This window comes from Manduca sexta, chromosome 9 (assembly GCF_014839805.1).
Source record: "Manduca sexta isolate Smith_Timp_Sample1 chromosome 9, JHU_Msex_v1.0, whole genome shotgun sequence".
Classification (NCBI taxonomy): domain Eukaryota; kingdom Metazoa; phylum Arthropoda; class Insecta; order Lepidoptera; family Sphingidae; genus Manduca; species Manduca sexta.
Window position 1 is genome coordinate 4,821,751 of NC_051123.1, and position 23,417 is coordinate 4,845,167.

Below are 23,417 nucleotides of genomic sequence, written 5' to 3' on the forward strand. Positions count from 1 at the left end.
TAATATGTATTTGCCTTCTTTCGTTGGAATGGGTTCAATGAATTATACATGATAAGAAACACAACAATATTTCACAAAAAAATATTATTTTAATATACAAAACTTAAAAGGATAATCCATGTGATTTCCAATTCCGCTGTCGCTTAACACAGTAACCGGCTGCTCCTCCCCAAGCCACTAAAACCACAACCTTCCTCAAACAAACCCGAACAAAATTTACTATATATAGTGAAAAACGATCATAGAGAATTAGTCAGTTCGAATCACTCGATCTAATAACATTTATTAAATTCTTCCGTTATTTGGACTATAAAAGAAATCATGTGTAAAGTAGCTGAGTTTTTCTTCTTTTTTGTGGTGCTGTTCGGCTCCTACAGATGTTGGGTGATGACCGACCATGAGGAATCAGCTCCGAACACCTGCACTCTCGATGAAGATGTAGAGGATATCAATAGTGAGGAGGTGGCTCGACAGAAGTTCCATCTAATCTTCCCAGGTATTTACGATTTTTATAAATCACAATTGTAATTGGCAAGCGCAGCGTTGGACGTCCACCTGCAAGGTAGGCAGACGACTAGATAGAAGTCGCAGGAACACGCTAAATGCAGGCCGCTTTTGACAGGTCTGTCTGGAAATCTTTGGGGGAGGCCTATGTTCAGCAGTAGACTTTATGTAGCTGATGATGATGATGTAAATTATGATAGAGTCATCTTTTTAAGTCTCTAGTCCTATGGTCAATAAGGCGGTTTTAATTTTGTATAGAGACGATCTTCAATAATAATATCAAGAAATTCGATGCATTGAATCCAAGAATCCCCAATGCATAACTCAGGAAAAGGCTTTTTTGTCTATTTATTCAAGGGGTCTTTTCAAAATTTAAATGTCACTCCCTAGGAAAAGTTCGAAATGCAAATTCTGGATTATAGTCTAGAATTTATACTAAGACTAGATCTTTAACAGATTCTAAATGGAGTCTTAGGTCTAGACCCTATTTGCGGAATTTAATTAATTCTAGAAAATTTGTGATGTATATTATTGGCTAGGATTAATAGCCTAGAGAGGTGTTTACATAACAAAATTCAGTCTACATCTTCGCTTGAACGGTTGAACTAGAAAGAAAGAAAGAAATTTATTTAAACAATTTTTCGTACAGTGGTTTACTGCATTTTACGGTAAAGTACAAAACAAAGTAATGAGTGTGTTGCAACTAGCCTCTTGCACTTTGTATTCATTGTTCATTTTAGTTTATAACACATATTTAGGTATACTTATAATGTAGGTGACGCCTAGAAGTCTTTATTTAAATTGATTGTGTAAATAAAAATCATTACTTAGTATAATAACTTTAATACTATTGATAATACGAATCGATGCATACATGTTAAACAGGCTTAAAACATTATTTAGAAGCAAATGTGACAACTTCATTCTTTCAAACTTGAACGGATTTTCTATTAATATGTAACAGCCAATCACAACAAATTGAAATTGGATTTATATTTAATACATTTATAACAGCAATATCTAACATACTTTAACAATTGCAGGTACGAAATGGTGCGGAACCGGCGACGTCGCTGACAACTATGACGACCTCGGCTCGGCCAGGGAGACCGACATGTGCTGCAGGGACCATGACCACTGCTCAGACCTCATCCTCGGCAAGGAGACCAAATACAACCTCACCAACCCAGCCTTCTACACCAGGTACGTCAATACCATACAAAATATAAGAAGAAAATTCTTGAATAATTTATACATTTCAAATATCTTCTTCAAAAACTTTTGCATTGATATACATGTAAAGCACAGTTCTATCTGCATAAAGGTTTGTTTATCTACTGTTGACATGTTTTATAAATATCTTTAATTGTTTTAACAGATTGAACTGCGAGTGTGACGAGAAATTCCGTCTGTGCCTTCGTGCTGCAAATAGTCGAGTGGCGAAAAGGATCGGAAAAATCTATTTCAACGCTCTGGGGACCAAGTGTTATAGGGAGGACTACCCCGTCATCGGGTGCAAATCTTACGGCGGGTAAGCCTACAATTCTGATTCATTTTAATCAAATTATTCAACAATGATTAATATTGATACTGCGTAATACTGATCAGAATATGCATTATTCATTATTAGTATAAAAAGATGAGACTTTTTTCCTCAAGTAGGTTTTATTAGGATATTTTTATGTATATATGTCTATGATGACTAATGACTGCCTCGGCGTAATTGTATTACGGTACAACTACAGTGCTGGGTCACGGGTTCGATACCCAGGTCGGGCAGTGATATTGGATTTTTCTGGTATCAGCCCAGAGTCTGGGATTTTTCCCCGATATGGCGATAGGCTCGTCCATCATCAGACTAAATACAGATAGCGGGAAAGTGGGTACAACAGTTGCGCTTTTAGGTAAATTGCATGTGTGTGTGTGTATGTGTAAGAATGTTTTTATAAATACATAGAATTAGATAATTTATGATAATATTTCCGTTGATTTCAGATGGTTCAAAAGGAAATGTGTGGAGTATTTGTTCAACACCACAGCTGACAAGCTGTACCAGTGGTTCGACGTCAACAACTTCTAAACACCATACTTTAACAATTCATACTTCACAAACAATAGTTTTATCACTCACTATAAACCTTGTGTTACAAATCAATCTTACTTTTACATCTATTGTGAAACTGTTTTCATTAATTTATTTACTATTTAATTAAGTTTTAATTAATATTACTAATTTTGATCTCAAAACGGTTGGCTAAGTTAGGTTATAAAGATTATTAAGATTTTGTGCCTATAGATTTGATAGTTGTACTATTAACATAATTTTATTGATACTTAATCTTTGAAGACTGTGTTCATTATAGTACCTATTATAATGTAGTATAGTTATAGAAGGTATTTAATAATTCCTAATTGCCAATATTTATATTTTAACCTAAGAATATTTTATAAAAGCCATTGATATGTGTACCTAACCAAAACATTAGTAATAAGTAGCATTTATTATGATTATTTTATTGGAAGATTGAAATTACGAAAAATAATAGGTACTTTTTGTTATGAAATTAATAGAGATCCCTTTATTTAATGCAACTTGCATCTGTGAGTAGCTTCCTAAAGTATTTTATATTCATGACAAAAATCATATATAGCTATTTATTTGATACCGCCTACAAATACGTGTTCATTTAGATAAGAGTAATGTATTTTATTTTAATTTAAGTATTTGATATTTAACGTATTGCATTAAAAAAAAAATAGAAATCATGTATTGCTATTTATTTAATACCGCCTACAAATAAGTGTTCATTTAGTTAAGAGTAATGTATTTTATTTTAATTTAAGTATTTGATATTTAACGTATTGCATTTAAAAAAAATAGAAATCATGTATTGCTATTTATTTGATACCGCCTACAAATAAGTATTCATTTAGTTAAGAGTAATGTATTTTATTTTAATTTAAGTATTTGATATTTAACGTATTGCATTAGAAAAAAAATAGAAATCATGTATTGCTATTTATTTAATACCGCCTATAAATACGTATTCATTTAATTAAGAGTAATGTATTTTATTTTAATTAATCATTTAATATTAAGCGTAGGCATTACCTCTACAGAAATAAATTAATTTTAAGGCATTCATTGTTTTATTTTACCTATTGCAATATGATAGAAGGCGTCTTTTGCCTCATTGTTTATCACAGATTTTATTATGGAACTTCTCAAACCACACTCTTCTTTATTTTGATGACAAGGAAGGTCGCTCTAACGGCAAACGCCGTGTTTCCTCATATACAATGTAACACAGAACTTAAAATAACAAACACTGAAATGGATCTGGCTTGATTAATACGCTATATTACGATAACTAAAGAAAAATGCCAGCCAGAGTTAATAGTGAATTTGCCAGAAGATTCAAATCAGTTCAATTTTTATACTTTCCTTATAGTATGGTGCCATTTTTTTTGTGTGTTTTGTCACTTACTGTCATGCTTGTTATATTTGAATCTGTGTCATGCCGCCGTTATAAAAACAATGAGAGATTCGCTATACCACAACAATATTCGGTTCTACATTTCAAGCTATCTCCCGTTGGCTACACACAATTTGTATTGCCCAGCAACCGTTTAAGTTTTAATATGCTTGTTTAGAATTTAAATACTGTTAAGTATTAGGAAGTAAAGCAATTCGGCTTAGTTAAAATGAAATGTGGTATATAAAGTATAAGAAATATAATTTCATAGTTAAAACTTCATCGACGTATATGTATCAAATAAAAGATCTCACAATCTATAAGGGGGTTAGGTTCAAATGTAAGGGGCAGTTTCTGAATTAATGAATTTACGAATTAGATGTTTTTTTCCAGCCATACTATACGTTATTCCTTTGATTAAGTCTTATCTAGTGTGTACTCAATTTGTGCCGTGCAATAAATGCTTTCAATATTTTTCTGACTGCGGATTAAGTGGTCATGGAGGCGACGCAAATACCTTTTTTAATACCGAAAGACCAGAAGATTGTGATAAATACAAGACTGTCGTATTTAATCACAGAGTTCTAAGATTATATAGAGTGGACATTGGGGTGATTGTCATACAAAATTTTAGCGCTCATGCGATGGTTACTCTATCTACCATGAAATAGCAAAAGACCAAGGTAAAATATTGCATTACTTTCAATATCGTGATTAGCTCGTTTTTAATGGGCATATTAGCATATTTTGTGTAAATATTTTATTCATGTACGTGTCACCTAATTTGAATTAGTTGTATACACTTCTATTTGGATTCTGACTAGCCATTTGTTCCACTGTAATGTAATTTAGATAATTATTGTCAGTAATCTGTTTAGTGTATCTTTATAAATAAATAAATAAATAATGTTTTAACATACGAACTTTTCAAATGATACATGGACTTATTACCAATTGATAATAACTTTTGGAGCACAAATTTGTTCCTGCTATCCCGTCAATAACTATATATACTATTTTAATGTCTTTGTATCTAACTATTAGATCAGTTTTGTGTATAAATTCATGTTATTTATGATTTTAAAGACGTTTAGGTGTCGTCTGCTGAAGTTCTTTATTGCTCCACCATACCCTAGCGTGAATATGCTAGAAGTGCCTATTCTCTACTGGAATAAAGGGCAACGCAAAATAAATACGCCAGAAAACAATTTATTCACATATAAGACGGTTTTCTATTTATTGTCAAGAGAGATTGCTTTGTACCTAATTGATATAAATCGAAATAATAACTTTAGCGATACACATAATAAATATAGTGTCATAATGATTATAAAAGTGAATATTTAAATACGATTATAAATAGGTAAAAATACAATAAATAAAGAAGCGGCATTCGTATTATTTATTTTGTATCAGCATATGTCATTGGTACATTTTTAAAGATTTATCCGTTATATAGTGTCGCCATAATTCATCATTAAATATATATGTAATATACAACTCTTTATATTAAATTATGCATACATGGCTGCACGATTAATATACATAATTCATATAATCCCGTATATAAAGACACGAGCGTACCGCGAGAACGTACTTGATGCGCGTGCGCACTGCGTAGCGTACTGCGCAGGGCGTAGTGAGTGCGCCGCGCGCCCCGCAGTACGCCGTGACAGATATCAATAGTCAATACACATTTTATAACAATGTATAAACAAGTGAACATTTCGAACGTGTTAGAAATAACGCTAGATAATATTAATGATAGAAAAATTTGCAAATACATGTCATATATTATGTAGATATGTAGCGGTGCTTAGCTAAAATATACGTATCCAGCGCGGCACTATTTACAACCAATTGGAATTTAGGAATAAACAGTGGGGATATAATATTAACGCTTAACATTACGAATCGCAAGCGGATATCATGTGAAAGGTTACGAGAAGATACACGAGCCAATGTATTGGATAGATACGAAGCAATATAAAGGACTTATAGAGAATCCCTTGTACGAAGTGAGCAATCTCGAAGTAGCCTACAGCCCACCGACCTTACCCCATACGAGTATGTACATAACAATCAGAACATCATTATAAACCATCTCCGCTGTAGCAGCACGCCCGCTCCCGTGCGCCACCATGCGCCACCATGCGCCACCATGCGCCTGCGCACCCCCGCGCTCAGACGAGCCCTCGGGAAGGTCGTTGCTACTTAATATTCAGTACTTTATTCTTTTTAAAGTATGAAACGTTATATTAAGTTTCATTAATATAGAACCGATAAGTTATGTTATAAAGAAGTATATAAACTTTAAACAATCACAGTAAACTTAATATTTCCATGCAAGCAGTCTTATGTCGGTTTCATACGACGTTAGCCTTATCTGCAGATAATTACTTTACCATTAATGAAAATATTTTCGTTTGTATAAACATCTTAAATGGCGTGTGTTAGGACAGCGAAGGCGTCACAAACAATCGTATAATGTATAGATGAGTGACAATGAAGTTACATCCATCAGCGACTGGTTGTTAGTTGTTAGTTGCGAGTTGTCCAACAGATCCGTGGATACTGGAGTGGATACTGGATAGTAACTCCGCGGCGAAGGAACCTCGATACGACAATGAAGACTTGTTCAATAAACACGAGCTCTGACAATGACGCAGTTATATTATAATTTAAGAATGTAGATGGTATCACTTCTACTATCACAGAATATTATTTATTATTCGAGAATATTAAAAAGATCAGCATGTAAATCCAATGCGCTTATACATCAACTCTTATTTAAATTATTACACTGAATTACAAGCTTGGTATTTCGGGATACTGGCAACGTGGCAGCCTATACATTATATTTCAAAAATTTACAATAACGTCATACAGTAATCAACTGATATTGCCCTATATAATGGGTTTATGCTTGTATATGTATTACTCTACGAACAGATATACAATTCGTTGGGACCGCGCATCGCGCCGGCGCGGCGACTGCGCGGCGACACTGCTCGCTATGTAAATGTATGCACGAGTACTATGTACACGCATGATCATGCACTATCGTTCATCAGGATGTATTAAAAATTAAATTATCAACAAAATTATTGGTCAATAGGACGGTAGTAACAGAGCGTTACACAACTCACAGAAGTTCAACATCTATAATAGGTTAGATAAAGTGTTTTAAACATTCAAATACACTATATAATATAAAATAAACGGAGGAAGGAATGTATAACATTAGATCTACTTATCGTTCGGGGTAACTCACAGCTAGCGATCGAAAACGTAAGTAGAAAATCACAACGACTATGCCACAAGTATTGTGAAGTAACAGCTAGGCGGTATTACCACAATGTACATGTATACCCACACATAAAAATGATTCGGGTTAAACTCTACGAACGCGTAAACAATTCACTCCATACCGTAGTCTAACCTAACAAACAACAAACGGGCGAGAGTCCGAGAGAGAAGCGTCAGACACACGACTAACAGAGTCACAACTCCAACCGTGGATGCTACCGAGTACCAGACAGCACTAATGCTCAAATATTCACTAGACTGTGCGTTTATTGAATTACTATTTACAATCTCCGCTACCCTCGCGGCCTACATCCAGAACCAAACCACAGACCGCCTGCCCGGGCCGCACGCGGAGCCGCAGCTGGAGCGTCCCGCCGCCCCCGCGCCGCCCCAAGCACCGCCCCAAATGCCGACATTATTTGCCGCCGAGGCCGAACTTCATGAAGATCAGCTCCTTGCCCTTGCTGAGGATGTCACCACCGGGCGCCGTGATCTCGGAGAACTTCTGCATGAGGTTAGGCTGCGAGGTGGGCGGCTGCACCGGCGTGAGCGGCTGCGCAGACGGCGCGGGCACGACGGCGGGCCCAGCGCGACGGGCGGGGGACGGGGCTGCCGCGCCGCCCGTCGTTGCGCCGCTCGCACCGCCCGTGCTTCCCAGCGGTGTGCCTGCTGTCGCGCCGCCCGCCGCGCCGCCTGCCGAGCCAGCCCCGGGCGCGGTGCCGGGCGACTGCGCCGTGGGAGTGCTCGCGTTACCAGCGCTCGTGCGCGCGATCGTGCTCGCTTGTTGCCCGCTCGCCGCGCCTCTCGCCCTCGCCTGCCGCCAAACTTACATTACACCGACATCCTTTCGTATTTTACATAAATTTTAAGTTTGGCAATAGTCAAAATTTATAATTGTTGACGTGCCACGTGCACTAATCCTTTTTACTTTATTTCGAACCAAATAAATCATCAATCTGTTGAGAAATCTCAAAAACATACAAAATCGGAAGTGTGCTTTCAATTGTTTAAGTGAAGTCATCAAAAATCATAAAATGAAACTTCATTCAAATTTATTACTACGGAGGTAATGTAATGACACTCTTTGTGATTAATAAAAATGAATAACTTGATGACAAACTCGCTATAGAAATTGAATCAATTTATCCTTGAAAAATAGAAATATTCAGATATTTATACTATCTTTAGGTATTGTACTAAAGTTTACTAGAATCAATCATAATCGTACATTTGTAATCCTATTTTAACATCGTTAAGTATTTCCAAATAAAACAATATCGAGATGCATGCAGTCATATCTCATGCAGGCCAAGCAAGTGATGTAAGTAACACAGTTCCTAATTTCGTGAAAATCAACAACAATAAAAATGTATACGTGACGTCAACCAGACCACAGATCATGCTTTGAAACTACGACAATAAGCGTTCGATCACAGACATTACTATCCGATTACACAGAGGGAGAACGAATGCTGTTTGTTTTATTGCGCTCCCGCGTGTGACACCAGCTGCGCGTGCCGAGTAATCGTGTGGTAACACGACCACTCCCAGCCTCTGAACACGCTGTGGCCGCAAGTGAATGGGTTATGGTATATCTTATGTGAGTGAAGTATACGCCAGTGTATGTTCTGTACTAGTATCTGTATCTGGTCCAGTATATGACATGACAGCTAATGACGTGTACGAACAGTATCATGGAACCCATGACGTCCACCCCGCACGTTCTAATGGACCAAGGGAACGCGACAGTGACAGTTCCACTACCAGCCGCCCTCCGTACACTGGGCGCACTCATGAAAAGTAATATAAATATAGAAAATAATGAAGAAAGTAAACAGTGAAAAAAATAATCTAAAGGTATGAAGTGATAGTTGAACATAATAACGACTAGTATAGTTGCATAGTATATTTGAAACAGTATTTTTGTGGGTCGATTAGAAACGTTTTTTTTTACCTGAGAATTCGCCTGTTCTGGATTACTGGCGCATGTGTTGTGGTCTAACTGAGAAGGGGGAAGAGGGCAGGCATCTAGCAAACAGACAATACACACAACATATATAGTGACCACAGACAACCACTTGAATCTTGGATCACACCTCACGGACACCGTGGAATCTGTGCGAATTTATGTTGCGTGTATTTGTACATAGCAGCCTACCCGCCGACCGTCAACGCGTGAGACTATTCCGCATAAATAAACATATCAGGAGTTGCAAAAACATAAATAAAAATAGGATAGAGAATTGGATAGACCAAATAAAAATAAGGGCCGTTGCATTAGTAGTGGGTAAGCGACGCTGTCGTCCATGTGTCGTTTGCGTTCATAAATACATGTTATACAATATACAATCGATGTCTGTGACTGTGTAATCCAAGATGGTGTTATTAGCAAAGTGTACACCAAGAGTCTTTGTGCTCCGTAGATTGCAACCGGACTCGCAGTACTATTCCGTTTTACTACCACTGGACCGTAAACTGAAGGCGTCATGTCTCTGTATCTAATCTGTTGGTGTGTAGTGTAAGTTCAAAAACATAGTTACACCGTACACGACATACAAATGAACATCTTAAAACTATAGTGGATAACAAAACGGAATCATCGACTTGTATAGAATTTAGAAACCGGCCAGCAAGTCCCGTCGCAATCGCAAGTGTACAGGAAAGATGATAGAGGGTATCAGAGCGAAATAGCTAGCGTCTCTCAGTATCCACATAGCAAGTCCAAGGTGCAAACATGAAACACTCAAAGCTCTCGGTGATCGGAATCGCGTTCAGTCGATGCCGACACTTACCTAAACATTAGGGGACGCGGCCAACCTGATTCTATCAATAGAATATACTAATTGGAATAGCATTGTTTACAGAATTCAAGACCTTGCAATTCGTAGTTATGTTACTTTAAGATTAGAAGACTAACAATTTTTGAACGCGTTCTATTGATAATATCAAATTAACCGGTCCATATTATCTTATATTTATCAGCTAACAAATAAAATATATAAAAGATTGAGAGGTCGGGAGAGTGGTGAGGGGATCGGTTCTCGAGTGGAAACACACCTGTTTTACGGTGATGGTTGCGCGGCGCTGGCGCGACGTTGTCCCGCGGCGGGGGCGGCGGGCCCCGAGCGCCTGGGCCGGGCGCGGGGCCCGCTGCCCCCATGCTGGGTCCGGGCCCGGGCCCTGGACCCATGCCCCGGCCACGCCCGGCGCCCGCGCCTGGTCCGCGCATACCCGCCACTCCAACTGCACCCACATACGTGCAAACCTCTAAGTATTTATAATCCTTACAAAAGTACTCAAAATATTCAAGGGATATCTCCCTACCCTTATCCAATAATGATGATTAAAACTGCATTATACAATCTCAAGCGAGAAATTCCAAGTTCTTGGTGGCTATATTACTTTGCTCGCTATTTTTATAACAATGTTGTATAATGCTATATTAATACACAAGCCAAACAAATAGGGGTATGTCGAAGAGAAGACATTAAAAATATACAGACAGAATTTATGTTTAAATGTAAATGAAATGACGAGTTAATAGATCAAATGACGCAGAAAAATCGAGCGATTACAAATATGTATATAAATAATTTTCGGTAAATTTGTCGTTTAGATATGATTGCCATTTATGTGTCGTTATTCTTCTCTTTTGCTTTCCTTGTGCGGCTTGAACAGGTCAACTATCAATTTTATTGCTGAACGTGATCAAATGCAGCTAAATTCCAGAAAAACTCTAAACCTAATCGTAACTGTGACATCAAAATGTTCAATGCTAACAGGATTACTGGCACACTTTAACGATACTGTATCTACTGTAACAATTTATAAGCTATAAGGCGTAGCTGATAAATTTACTTCGTTTTATTTTTCTTAGGTCTACAATGATTGATTAACGTTTACTCTTATTATGCCAAAATTACTAGAAATTATTCAGATTTAAATAGTTAGCCACAAGAGTAACTGAACAAATTTAAAATTACAAATGGTCATTAAACTTTTCTTGCCTTGAACAATCTTTTTTTTGCCTGCACAAAAAAAACTTAAAAGTTTACTTTAAATTTAAAAATAATATTTCGATTGAAGTTAAATCAACTCTTCATACGACCATAATAAAATCTACATACTCTTCAGATTAGAGAGACTTTCTCGCCCTCACAACCACCACTACAACTCCTGTAAGCCAGGATCAGCAGTGGCACGCATTTTATGACACCGAGCAGTGAAGCTCGGCGAGTCTCAAAGAAAACTAATTTGTCATTATTCCGCAACGAAATTATCCGAGAGATAGGGAGGAGTTGGAAGTACCCTTCAGATCGAGACAGCAATTTACTTACCTTGACTACTTTGACCCGTGGAGTACTGGTCGTTGGCGTCCGTGAGGAAGTTACTTGGTACCAGCCCACGGACTCCATCGATCTCGGCCATGTAGAAGCCGTCGTCATCCATCTCACCGTACACGTGGATTATCTGACCAGTTTGGAAACTCAGTTCAGCCTGCAATGGCGCATGTATTTGTATAATGTTGCTTCGACGGCTTGGTGGGTATTAGAGGAAAGATTAAGAGATTAGGGGACAGTTTTGATGTCGTTAAGGAAAATATAAGTTATTGACCTCATGCAAAGGTTAAACCAGCTGATTCTCGCAGCAATATTTATACAAGATATTCTAGATGCGTTTATACTGCCGGCAATATTTATATAATTCTATGCAGATGTGACTTCCTGCAAGCTTTATAATTTGTATTGGTATTTCCTAAACACAAAATAAATAAAAATAAACAAGGCAAATTTTCCTGCCAAGAGTTTTGAAATAGAACAAATGTTACGTAATTAATAAATTGCTTCTCTTCCTTCTATGACAATTCAACTGCTGGTTTTATTTGAGCAGAATTTGATGACGTCAATAGATCCACCTTAATTTCATACGTCATTTCTGCGTTTGTTGGCATTATTACGCATATGAAACTGGTTACGAAGCAAGTAATGACAAATTTATTGATGAAAAAATTCGGTTAAAGTTTGAAATTCTTCTCTAATAGTTCAGAAAAATATAACAAAATTAAGTAAATAAAATTTTTCAAGCAAAGACCATCAAGAGTTAGTATTAATATTTATAGACTGGACATAAAGACTAAATTAAACCAAAATCTACAATAAAGAGATTCTCGCGACCAAATTTGTCATCCTAAATGTATAATTCAGAGATTCAACAGTGCAGTTAGTTTAGAATTCTTGCTATAAGACGATTTGTGAGTAATGATTATCGTATGATTATATAACTCGCTTCCATTAAATAGCCTTGTTTCTGATCAACTAGGGCTCATTCAGATGCCAGAACCACTTTAGTACAATTTCGGTGACGCAACATATCCCTTGCTTTAAGATTACAAGTTGAGTATTCAGTACACTACGACTACACGTACCTACAAAGAAACCTTATGATGAACCTAGAATTCATATAATGTTTCATAATATGACGGTTAAAAAAAAGAGATAGTGGTAACTTACGTCGGCGTCGACATTAGGGCTCAGCTCCTGCGGGTCGTAGTCGTAGAGCGCGACCATCCTGCGCACAGGTTGGTTGGCGTACGCGTCAGTCCAGCGGTCGCGGGGCTTCGCCACCTGCCCCGTAGCCTCCTGCTCAGACACCTCCATCACCATGTTGTGAGGCACGTACCCACGCCGCCCGCGGCACTCGCCCCAGTAGAAGCCATCCGCGTCTTTGTCACCCCACACCTAAATAAGATTAATTGGTAAGTAAAAGACATAGGATGTATTATTGTCATATACTGGAGCTTAGATATTAAACTGACAATATTTTATGATTTAGAATGATGTTATATGTGTAATAGTTTAAGGAAGGTATCAGAAAACCAGTAAATTTCAAGGATATCATGGTTAAAGTTAATAGTAAGATGATATTAGAGCAAGAACGAGATCCATGATACCTTAATAGTGTCCCCGTCACTAAAAGGCAGCTCTTCATCGCAGCTCTCAGGATTAGGACTCATTGTAGCTGGGTCGTAATCGAAGAGGGCGATGAAGTAGCGGCAACGCTTCGACTGCGGATGGCCCTGGGTTGCGTGCCGGGAGCCAGGCGGGGGGCCGCGGGGCGCGCCGCCCGAAGGGCCTCCGGGGGCCGCGCCCCTGGCCGCGTACTGCATGCCTTGCTGGGCTTGCTTCTTGGGACAAAAGTACATCACTGATGAACCAAAATGAAGATAGGGTTCTGCATTCATTAAACACCAAGTTACTAGATCAGATATTAAATCTAAAATATTGCATGCATATATTGATTACAAAAATGTTTGTAAAGAATTAAAAGATAATAACCTGGTGCGGGTTCGGCGGGCGGCCTCTCTCTTGATGGTTCCTCGGCGGCGGATTCTGGTACTGCGGCTGCTGGCTGGGGTACTGGTTTGGCTGATTACTTGGGAATTGTCCGGCTTGTGGATAGGGGGGTTGCTGCGTGCCATGGTAGGCTGGTGTACTCGGGTACTGCGGACCCGATGGCGGCTGCGACGCTTGCGCAGGTTGGGACGGTTGCTGCTGACGTCCGTACGAACCAACACATTAATAAGGTTAGATTTTCCATAATAAAGCCGACAGCAATATAATAAGCCCATAGCCATAATCTTCGTTTGCGGCATTGCGATCCAAAGCGATAAAAATATTACCTGATCTTCGGACGTCAATATCAAAACGGTACCATTCCTCTGTAGCGCTAACAACCCCCATGCATAACGAAAGCTAGCGTGCAGCGTATACACTTGATATCACGTCATTTGCAGCATATATAACCGTAACAATAACAGTTCCAAAAGTGCTTGTTATAATATTAATAAAAATAGTAGCTTCATTTCGGAGATAACCTTGATATTCGATCGAGTCACGTTACCTTTGTTTTACACCACACTTACTGTTAACATAGAGACATTGAGGTGTGACGGGTGTGTTAGGTCTGTGATGAGTTATGCGTCAAAGCCAAGACAACATGCAGGAACAATCATTCAGACACGCGCGGTCATGCTTCAGTGATCTGTGTCAGTATCGAGTGCTCTGTGAGAGGCCTACCCTGCGAGGATCGCCTATCTGTATTCGAGGGGCTCTTCACGTGACCTTGTGCTCAATGTGTCAGATACAGGAGTTAACAGGGACGCGTGGACCGGTGTCGCGTGTGTAGGGGCGTACAACAAAGAAGATAGTGAAGTCACAATACAGACACACCGAGAAGTGGAAACTCATATCCGGGACGGTAAAGTTGCGATAGAGAAAGTACAGTGAGTGCTAGCACATGGACAGCACAACGATGACAGTTAGAGAGATCGCAGACCTGCGGGCGGCGGCGCGTCGCTTCCTCGTCTTCGCTAGCCAGCTCCGCGGCGCCCTCTTTAGTGATTTCGATGGCCGGTATTCCCGATTGCTGACACCACATGGTCATTTTACATTACAGCATTTACCAACGAGACATGTTTATATTCAATAATGTGAACGTGCTGACGAATGAAATGTACGTCGATATATATATGGCATATTCAATCCTTGATGGCGTGATCGCTGCTTCTTTTAGTGCCGCTATTTGTCTTGTAACATTGTTAAGAAGCATTTTTAAATATATTACCACAGTAAAGCAAAATAGTAAAGCTTATATGAAGTGATATATTTGAAGAAGGTTGTACAGAGCAATGAAGCCGCATATAAGAAAAGGTGAAGTGAAAATAGGAAGTTCACTGCCTTCAAAGCATTCGGCTGTAACGTAAATGATTTCGACATTGCACTTGCGACTTTAATTTTATTTCGCTTTAGTTTATTGTACAAACATTTGGTTTGTTTATGATGTATTAACATCAGTGTTTATGGTTAATGTAGGTATGTATGATATTATGACCATGAATGTATGAGTTATGAAATTTCATTGTATCACCAAAGGCTATACGAAATAAAACTAACAATTAAATTCTAATTTTGAATACCAAAGTGTTGTTTCAAAAAAAAAATGAGAATTTTCTACTCTATTCATATCTGCTATGATTTTTATCAAAATTTTGTCTATGTTCAGATAGAATAAAGTTCATAAGTATTTTCGCTATTTGAAAATTTTCTTTAGAAAAAAATAAATATGCATTTCTCTAACATGTACTCGTTTTCTACGATTGTTCTCTTCTACTGTCAGATAAATATAAAAGCATACTCAAAGTAAATATCGTCTCCATATGCTGATCATATGTCTACGGTATAATGTACATCATACTATTAGAATACGGGCACATTGTGTGATATAAGAAAATAAAACTAAATCGTACAAAACTTATTACATAACTAATCACCCAAACAAAATTCACTCACAAAATAAAATAAAATTGATAAACGCTAAAGAAAATCAGTCGTGTATATATACTTCAGATAAAAACAAAAAGAAGAAGATATATGAAAAGACGTGTTAAAATTCCTTACCGAAGGGGTTATTTTGTCGAATATACTCTTTAGTAGGCCTGTGCCGAATCCGCTCGTAGGCTACGAAAAGGTGTATAATAGTAAAGTTATGTGAGGAGGTCAGGTTACACTAGTGGCATGATCACAACTCATGAGCTCACATGGACGATGTCTGTGTCACAAAGTACAAGCTCTTTATTTGTAATAACATCAGTAAGTATTTCATGTAAGGTGTCGTGCGTTGTATCGGGTATCGGCCAATAGCACTAGAGACTACTGATCTAGTCGCAAGCAATATGCATTTAATTTTGAACGATCGAGCCGAGTGCATAGCTAGAGTCGATGGCGCGCGTGGTCGTGCCGTGATACCGTTCGGCAGAGAACTAAATACTGGACATTTAGAAGATGCCAGCGACAGAACCACAGGAAATAGTATAAAGAGTGCAGTTTGCAACACCGATGATGCGTGACGAACTATCCAAATATATGTTTATTGCAAATATGAACGGTTTATAAACATGATACGGACAGTAAACAACAAATTGTGTTAGTATTACGGCACAAATTGGAACACAAATAATTCGTCACACAAAACAAGAGCATATGACATTGATCATTATAATGATAGCTAAGAAGACACAGACGAAGAAAATTATCAGAGAATGAAAATCAAAATGTGAAGCTCGTAATAAAATACATAATATTGGAAAGGAAATGAAATCGAAGATACACACAAAATATACAACATTGATTTGCAAAACAATTAAGTACGTATGACAAAGTGCGGTTACGATCGACATTTCAAGATTTTAGCTGTTAATGTACGAGAATTTAGGTTCATAGGTATCAATTCTAATTCAATATATTACTTTGGGAAGAACATGAGCAATACTGTCCATCATGGACTTATTTAGATCATGGATATGATTTCAATTTCTCAGCACAATAAGGGGTCAATAAATACGAAATTTGTAAATACAACAATAGCAAAAACAAGAACTGATTGATCACCTGAGTGGCTTGTTGGTCGTGTCTGTTGGCCGTTGGGAATATCTCTTTATCAGATAGATTCTCGTCGTGCTCTATTACTTGTTGCTGTTGTTGGTACGGCGGAGGCCGTTGAACGCCTCTTTGGTATCCCGGGCCAGGCTGAGCGGGCCCTGGACCCGGCCCGCGTGGAATTCTAGATACTACACCACGCAACACAGCAGGTGGGATCGGCGTAGGCGCGCTATCACTGGACTGGCTGTCCCTTGATTTTGTACGAACCTGTAAAAACAGAACCAAATCGAAAAGGCACCTCCCGAAATAACAGACTCTCTAACAAACTCAAATTAACTTTACATCTACCAAAGTGGTGACATGTCCGAAACTATTATTAAATGTAGCGCTCACATAGCCAATAAAGCTCCGTACAGCGATACTTACGGTGACACATTTAGGATTGAGGCCGATCAGTTTGCCAATGTCGATGAGAGCGTGGTCACCGGTCGGGGAATCCACGTCGGTCACCTTCTTGCCGTCGGCGTACACAGCGTACCCAGTGACAGGCCCAGAGGCGGGGGGGCGTAGCACTGGTTGCCAAGTCACCAGCAGAGTGCCGTCTTGCGGGCCCGCTTCCACCTGCGACACCGCACCAATCACCACCAACAATCCAGCCACACGTGCGTCACGCTAGCCAATTGGGTTTGACAAAACAAAGTTCGCAACCGTGCTCCGGGTCGCAGTAGCCACACCGAGGGGGGACTCACACGGCTGGGTAACTATGAACTATCAGGCGATGAGGGCGCTGGGTCACTTTACATAATTTTAGTCCTGGAGCTGGATTTATGGTTGCGATTGACGCGACTTCCTCGAGATTTCGGGCGTGCTGTGTGCTCTGAGGTCGTGATATTATTTGAAAGGAACGGGGGTGTATCAGTCTCTGTGAGTAAGTCGGTAGGGATTCGTCACAATCATTGTGGAGCGTTAGGAAGCTATCGTAATGTGCGCGTGCTGAAATCTCTTTGAAGTTTTGAGGAAGCATAACTTTACAATCCTATGTTCAGTAGTTCCAGTATTCACAGTGTCATTTTGTATTCACAATATATTTCATGAAGTATCGGGATAATGTGAGTGAAATGTTAAAGTTTGGATATGCATGCTGGGTTCACCACATGCGCATTACTTATGATTATTGCACCTACCATTATTTCGTTGGGCGGGTCAGGCAGACCTTTCGGCAATGTTCTGAAGTCCGTGTAGGCTCCAGGAGCTTCCTCTATTGGTATACCAGATGGAGGTCCTGCTCTCAAATGTTTAGCTCTTACGGTTACACGGTACTGAGTGCTAGGCGAGAGTCCTGTAATCGTGTGTCGATAAACTCCTGGTTTTACGGTGCGAACCTGAAAATGTGGCCTTATTCATCTATCTTATTCTCAAAAAATATTAGAATCGAATCAAAATAATTACAATCTTACACAGTATAGTTATAATTAATGGATTCAAAAATAAAGCCTCTGACCTCAACATTGTTCACACAAACGACATGCTGGTGGTTGGAGTTGGCCGGGAGCCAGGAGATGACAGCTTGGGAGCAAGTAACGCCACTAGCTCTGACACACGTGGGGCCCATGTTTGCGGTATCACGGCCGATAACCATGGTGCAGGCCGCGTCACGGGAGGTGCGTCGCGACGCCGTGACGGAACGCACACTTATACGATGGGGCTTTAAAAAAGTACCCTTTATAACAAATTTACATAATAAGAGAAGACAAATGAATACGACTAAAGAATAGACACGAAGCAAATAGAAAAATAGGTGAAATTGAAAATCAATAACATCGTTTAACAAAGCAATTTAAATAAATAATACACTCACTCGATTAGAATCTACGCCCTCAACAAGAGCGCGGGTGCGTTCCGTAGCTTTAACTGTGGTCTTGAGCACACAATCCACATACACGTGGTAGCTGTCTATATTCGCCTGTTGGACACCCTCAGGCGCGGTCCATCCGATCAGCACTGACTTGTTCAACTGTCTCTCGAGGGTCAACTGCCTCGGTGCGGGCACTAGCGACGAGAAAAACAGCTCTGCCGTTCAGGTCCGTGAGTTTCGAATTCGGCCAGCGGAGTGCGATTATGTGAAGAAGCGTGCAGCCAACCAAGGGATCGGGAGGAAGGAACAACTATACATAACTAAGTATTGGCTGATGCATATGTACAACTGACTGCTGCCGGCAATGTGTGTTTGAATCTAAAATTTACCTCAAACATACATCATTTAATTTATAAGTAAGAATATTTGAAGTTACTTAGATCATACGTTAAAATTGAGGAAACTAAAGTTGTAATGACACTATCTCGAGTTCGAACCAAACATTGCCAAGACAGATTCTCAGTTGCCTACTAAGAAATACTGCTGATTATATCAGATACGATGCTACAAAATATATAATGTCATCTTAAAAATATGATGTGTAATATGGTGCTATATCATTTGTACTAAGCTGAAAGCGTTGTAGTTTGTACTAATGGTTTGAATGTACTGAATGTTAGTTATGCAAAATGGTATGTATAGGGAGAACACATGCGATTGTCAAAATAAGTTATTAAAAATGTACACGTTTTCTCTAGTTATTTGTGAAAGTGGATTAAAAAGGTTAGTGTAAGTAGTTAAAACTGTATGCATACCGTTGTCGTCATCTTCGGGGCCTTCGCTCATGTCGGCCATCTCGCTCAGACGTGCCACATCACGACTCAGGGACAAGTCACTGACAGCAGTTGTGGCAGACTCATCCACGTCCCTCAGCGTCGCCACCACAGCCTGTTTAACAGAAAACTTTTCTTACGCTCAACTTTTGTTTTATAAATCCGTAGTATCAGTTATTTTATTTTTGATATTATGTGCAATGTACACACTTTGTCATATACCTGATGGAATTCTAAAAGGTCTTCTCCAACCAGTCTCTGCACGAAATTAGCTGGCACTAAGCCTCGACGACCATCAAGCAATTCGGCGTCTAGCATAGCAGCATTCGGGTCTAGCGGACCCCACACTAGTAAATAATCGCCAGCAGAAATCGATAATTCACCTTCAGTTCCCTCAATACTGAAAAAGAATATTCGTGAATAATGTTATCAAAAAAAGGGCGTCGTATAATATAAGAAGTCAATATGCTAAATGACTTACTCAGGTGGATCATAAGAAAACCGGGCGATATAGACACAGCAGCGGCCTTTACCCGGAATATCCAACATGTCTACCTGCATTTCAGGTTGTGCACCTCCATTCATGTAATGCGTGTTTCGAACTAAAATATTTCAGAGTCTATATAGCTTCTACTATCAACGTACACTTTACCTTATTTGTGATGTCACTTACCGTCCATGTCTAGTCCAGGGTTCGGCATCATCCGCACCAACGCTCTTTGATTCCGATCATGGCTGAATCCCGTATCTAAGCCTCCTAGTCTATCAGTTCCGAATTGGCTATCTAATCCTAAGCCCCACGACGGTTGGTGCGGCGTCACCGGGGTCGCTACTCTACCGACGCCCGCCGTTGTCGTTGCATATTTACTTAGACCCAGGTCTATTTCGTCTAGAGGTTTGAGTTTTATATTCATAGGATTTGTCGCTAAACTTGTTGAAAGAAGTGGATTAGTATAAGTACCGGTCCCATACGCACTTGTGCCCGTTAAACTAGTGTTCAGCGGGACGAGTTGCGTCCCACCAGTGAGATTGGTCAGAGCGTTTCCTAATCCTCCAGTTAGCGTCGACTGAATCCCGCCGAGGGTGCTCGTCAGCCCTCCAGATAAACTAGTTTGTACATTGTTCAAATTGGACAGTCCCGCCCCTGGCAAGGTGCCCGTCATGCCCGCCGTGGTGAGGCCTGTGCCTAAACTCATGGCTGATACATTGCCGGTGATGTTCTGCAAGTTGCTTTGCAGGCCTGCTAGAGTGCTGGAGATTTGGCCGATGCTGTTGACGAGAGGTGCAGTGACAGGGTTGGTGAAGGTGACCTGGTGGGTGTTTTGCAGGCCGTAAGAGCTAGTGGAGTAAGCAGAGACAGGGTTAGCGTAGGAGGTGGGGTTGTGCGCGCTCATGGAGTAGGCAACGGTGTTAGAGCTAGGAGCGGAAAACTGGCCCGCGGCGTGGAATGAGGACAGCGTCGGCATGGTGTTGCTCTGGCATATCGCCGCATGTCCCGCCACGCTCGTGTACGAATGCGGTAAGGGTGAAGGTGTTGGAGAATGAAACTCGCCCAGCGCCTGGTTTGATCCACTAGTTTGTATCCCTGTACAAAAAAAATAACCTTAACATTTGCCAATCTATGTTGAGCTCCACATATAGGTCATACTCAAAATCCGTTAGAAAGTGTTACAATTAATTTGTATAATAAATCTTCAACTTCTAAAAGGAAATGGAAATTAAAACTGATAATAATGGTATTACAAAGTCATCTTTTCGTGGTAATTCTTACCGTGTGTAGTGGACCTGGTGTGCTCTAACTCGGCGAGGATGCGGTTGTCCTGTTCGATCTTGGCCATGATGCGCTCGATCTCCGACGCGGGCTGCGCAGAATGCGTGGACCACGTGGCTGATGTGGAGGTGCCCCGCGCCCGCAGAGCCGACGACAACTCCAGTTGTAGCTCCTCGCATCGCACAGTTTCTAAAGCTGCCTGTGAGACGAATTAGTATATTAGTATTATATTCAGTGGTTGACGAGTCATTATATAGTTAATCCACTGAGTCCACCCCATTTATTGGAGCCATGTTTAATTTCATTATTATCAGGCTTCATGCGTTAAATCTCCGACGGAAAACTGCCATTCAAATCCAACCTTCGTTCAACATTCGGTAAACGAAGATAGCACCACGAACCACATATAATATTTTTTTACCGCATATCCCTTTTTTATGTACCTTTTTCTCCAACTCCCGCACCCTAGACTGCAGCTGCTCGACGTTGTGTGAGTCGAGGGGCGTCCGCTGCGCCGTCCGCAGTTGAGCGAGCGCATCCGCATGCGCTCTCTCCGCATCCGCGCGCGCCCTCTCCGCATCGCGCAACCGCCGCGACAGCGCGTCCGTGTCGCCGCTGCCAGTCAGCCCTCCGGCACCGTAACCACTCATATTCTGTAAAGAAAGACATAGGTAACACGGGAGATACAATAACCATAAAAAGACCCGTTTCAGAGGATTTAAGTCAGCCGTTCACACTTTAGACACGTTTTCCAATATTGAGTAGTCAAAACACGTACGTATACGCACTTCACCCCCCTCACATTCATAGAAAAGCCAATAAAATAACGAACATGGATAATAATAATAATCTACTGAAAGTGTGAACTCCATTCATATAAGAATCAACTTTATACGTACGACTTAAATACCTTTTTAAGTAGCCACCGGCCTTACACTTAACATATATTATGTCGCATATATTATTTTCATACAATATGAAGGAGTCAGATGGTATCACCACGTAGACCTTAGAACCACGTAAATTGACAAGTGACAACATAGCTCCTTTGTATTGTAGATTGGTGAGATTGTAACAAAGAATTTGTGTTACCTAAACCCTTTAAATATAGACCACTGCGGAATAGAATTCATAATTTGGGTTTCAATGTGGGCATCATACATAGTTTTTTATCTGTACCTGCGTCGGATGGGGCTAGAATTAAATTAATTATTGACATAGTGAAAAGTGAGTGAACATTCGTGAAAGCGGAAGTATGGAGAAATTACGACTAAGCTCCTGAAATAAAAATTAAAAAAACAATAATATATACAACGAATCCGCAATTCGATTTTACCCACCCACGTCAGTTTCAGTATCATCACAAATTATAAGGCAGTATAAGGACGAATGGAGAATGCAATATTTACTTTTGTTGAGTATAATTATTTCATTCTGTAATACCTATATCGCACAATGCTTTCTTTTCAATAATATTTCATCCGAGATAAAAAAACATAAGATATACATACACACTAGACATTATTACGTACCTTTAGTTTTAATCCAACTAAAATATAGCAACTATAATAACGAATGTGAATTAGATACATCACTATTGACCGATCAATTTCCAAAGTAATAATGGTACAAAAGTCGAAAGTCGAACCTAACTAATTCATGGGTATCGATCGCGGGCTGTAAGTAAACACGATCATAGCATCATTGACGTCAGCCGATAAAAGCCGATATGTGCTAGTCTGGCCAAACAATCATTAATCATAACACTACTTAGCGGAGAGTCTAGTTTCCCAAACCTTGTACTGAGCGATAGATATTATATTTCTATAAAACTTTTATCGTAACTTCAGAATCAATTATAACAGTTTTATATGAATTCATATTATGTAAATAAACTGAATATTTTTGTTATACTTAAATGATTAGAGCTCCAATTTGATTGTGTAATAATTCTATTAAGTTAAAACTAGTAATTTTAAATCCACAGTAAATAATAAAAACGTGCTTGTTCCAGATCGTTTGATTTTAAAAAATTAATTTATGAATAAATAACGAAAACAAATAAGTATGAAATCAATTTAACACAAGGTCCAAGTGTCCACTGCTCATCCGTTTCGGATTAGTTTTATTCCCAACTCTATATTATAATAATGACCATTGCTGGTCCTGAGCTTCGTCTATTACTAAGGAGGTTTAACACTTACGAAATCAAAACTACGCAAGCGACGAATT

General features: G+C 39.5%; 2 protein-coding genes across 5 annotated transcripts; one reads left to right on the plus strand and one right to left on the minus strand.

The window, feature by feature from the left end:
• The first annotated feature begins 266 nt into the window (after nucleotides 1-266).
• On the plus strand, nucleotides 267-2,610 carry LOC115443309 (phospholipase A2-like). Its single transcript, XM_037436677.1, has 4 exons — nucleotides 267-496; nucleotides 1,548-1,707; nucleotides 1,883-2,035; nucleotides 2,500-2,610. The coding sequence occupies exons 1-4, from the start codon at nucleotides 322-324 to the stop codon at nucleotides 2,582-2,584; spliced, it is 573 nt and encodes a 190-aa protein (XP_037292574.1). The 5' UTR covers nucleotides 267-321; the 3' UTR covers nucleotides 2,585-2,610.
• A 2,578-nt stretch (nucleotides 2,611-5,188) lies between these two features.
• On the minus strand, nucleotides 5,189-22,801 carry LOC115443260 (RIMS-binding protein 2). Of its 4 annotated transcripts, XM_037436673.1 has the most exons (20): nucleotides 22,718-22,801; nucleotides 21,629-21,838; nucleotides 21,186-21,384; nucleotides 20,088-20,999; nucleotides 19,896-20,016; nucleotides 19,637-19,814; nucleotides 19,397-19,529; nucleotides 18,585-18,796; nucleotides 18,228-18,446; nucleotides 17,911-18,108; nucleotides 17,153-17,347; nucleotides 16,736-16,993; nucleotides 14,625-14,714; nucleotides 13,625-13,837; nucleotides 13,240-13,473; nucleotides 12,800-13,027; nucleotides 11,627-11,786; nucleotides 10,347-10,532; nucleotides 9,244-9,317; nucleotides 5,189-8,103 (listed from the first exon to the last, which is right to left on the minus strand). In XM_037436673.1, exons 1-20 carry the CDS (start codon nucleotides 22,775-22,777, stop codon nucleotides 7,705-7,707), a joined length of 4,479 nt encoding a protein of 1,492 aa, XP_037292570.1. In that variant the 5' UTR covers nucleotides 22,778-22,801; the 3' UTR covers nucleotides 5,189-7,704. The 4 variants fall into 4 exon arrangements, with proteins under 4 accessions (XP_037292570.1, XP_037292573.1, XP_037292572.1 ...); XM_037436676.1 differs by lacking the exon at nucleotides 14,625-14,714 and having other exon boundaries at nucleotides 13,240-13,470; nucleotides 19,397-19,544; nucleotides 19,625-19,814; XM_037436675.1 differs by lacking the exon at nucleotides 14,625-14,714 and having other exon boundaries at nucleotides 19,397-19,544; nucleotides 19,625-19,814.
• Nucleotides 22,802-23,417: the final 616 nt, after the last annotated feature.

Excerpts from the sequence above, each read along its gene's own strand:
- LOC115443309 (XM_037436677.1), top strand. The coding sequence starts at position 322 with ATGTGTAAAGTAGCTGAGTTTTTCTTCTTTTTTGTGGTGCTGTTCGGC. Across the intron at positions 1,708-1,882 it reads AACCCAGCCTTCTACACCAG|ATTGAACTGCGAGTGTGACG; the intron begins GTACGTCAATAC and ends TTGTTTTAACAG. Across the intron at positions 2,036-2,499 it reads GGGTGCAAATCTTACGGCGG|ATGGTTCAAAAGGAAATGTG; the intron begins GTAAGCCTACAA and ends CGTTGATTTCAG.
- LOC115443260 (XM_037436673.1), bottom strand. The coding sequence starts at position 22,777 with ATGTATCTAATTCACATTCGTTATTATAGTTGCTATATTTTAGTTGGA. Across the intron at positions 21,385-21,628 it reads TGCGGGAGTTGGAGAAAAAG|GCAGCTTTAGAAACTGTGCG; the intron begins GTACATAAAAAA and ends TTCGTCTCACAG. Across the intron at positions 8,104-9,243 it reads CAGAACAGGCGAATTCTCAG|GCGAGGGCGAGAGGCGCGGC; the intron begins GTAAAAAAAAAC and ends GTTTGGCGGCAG.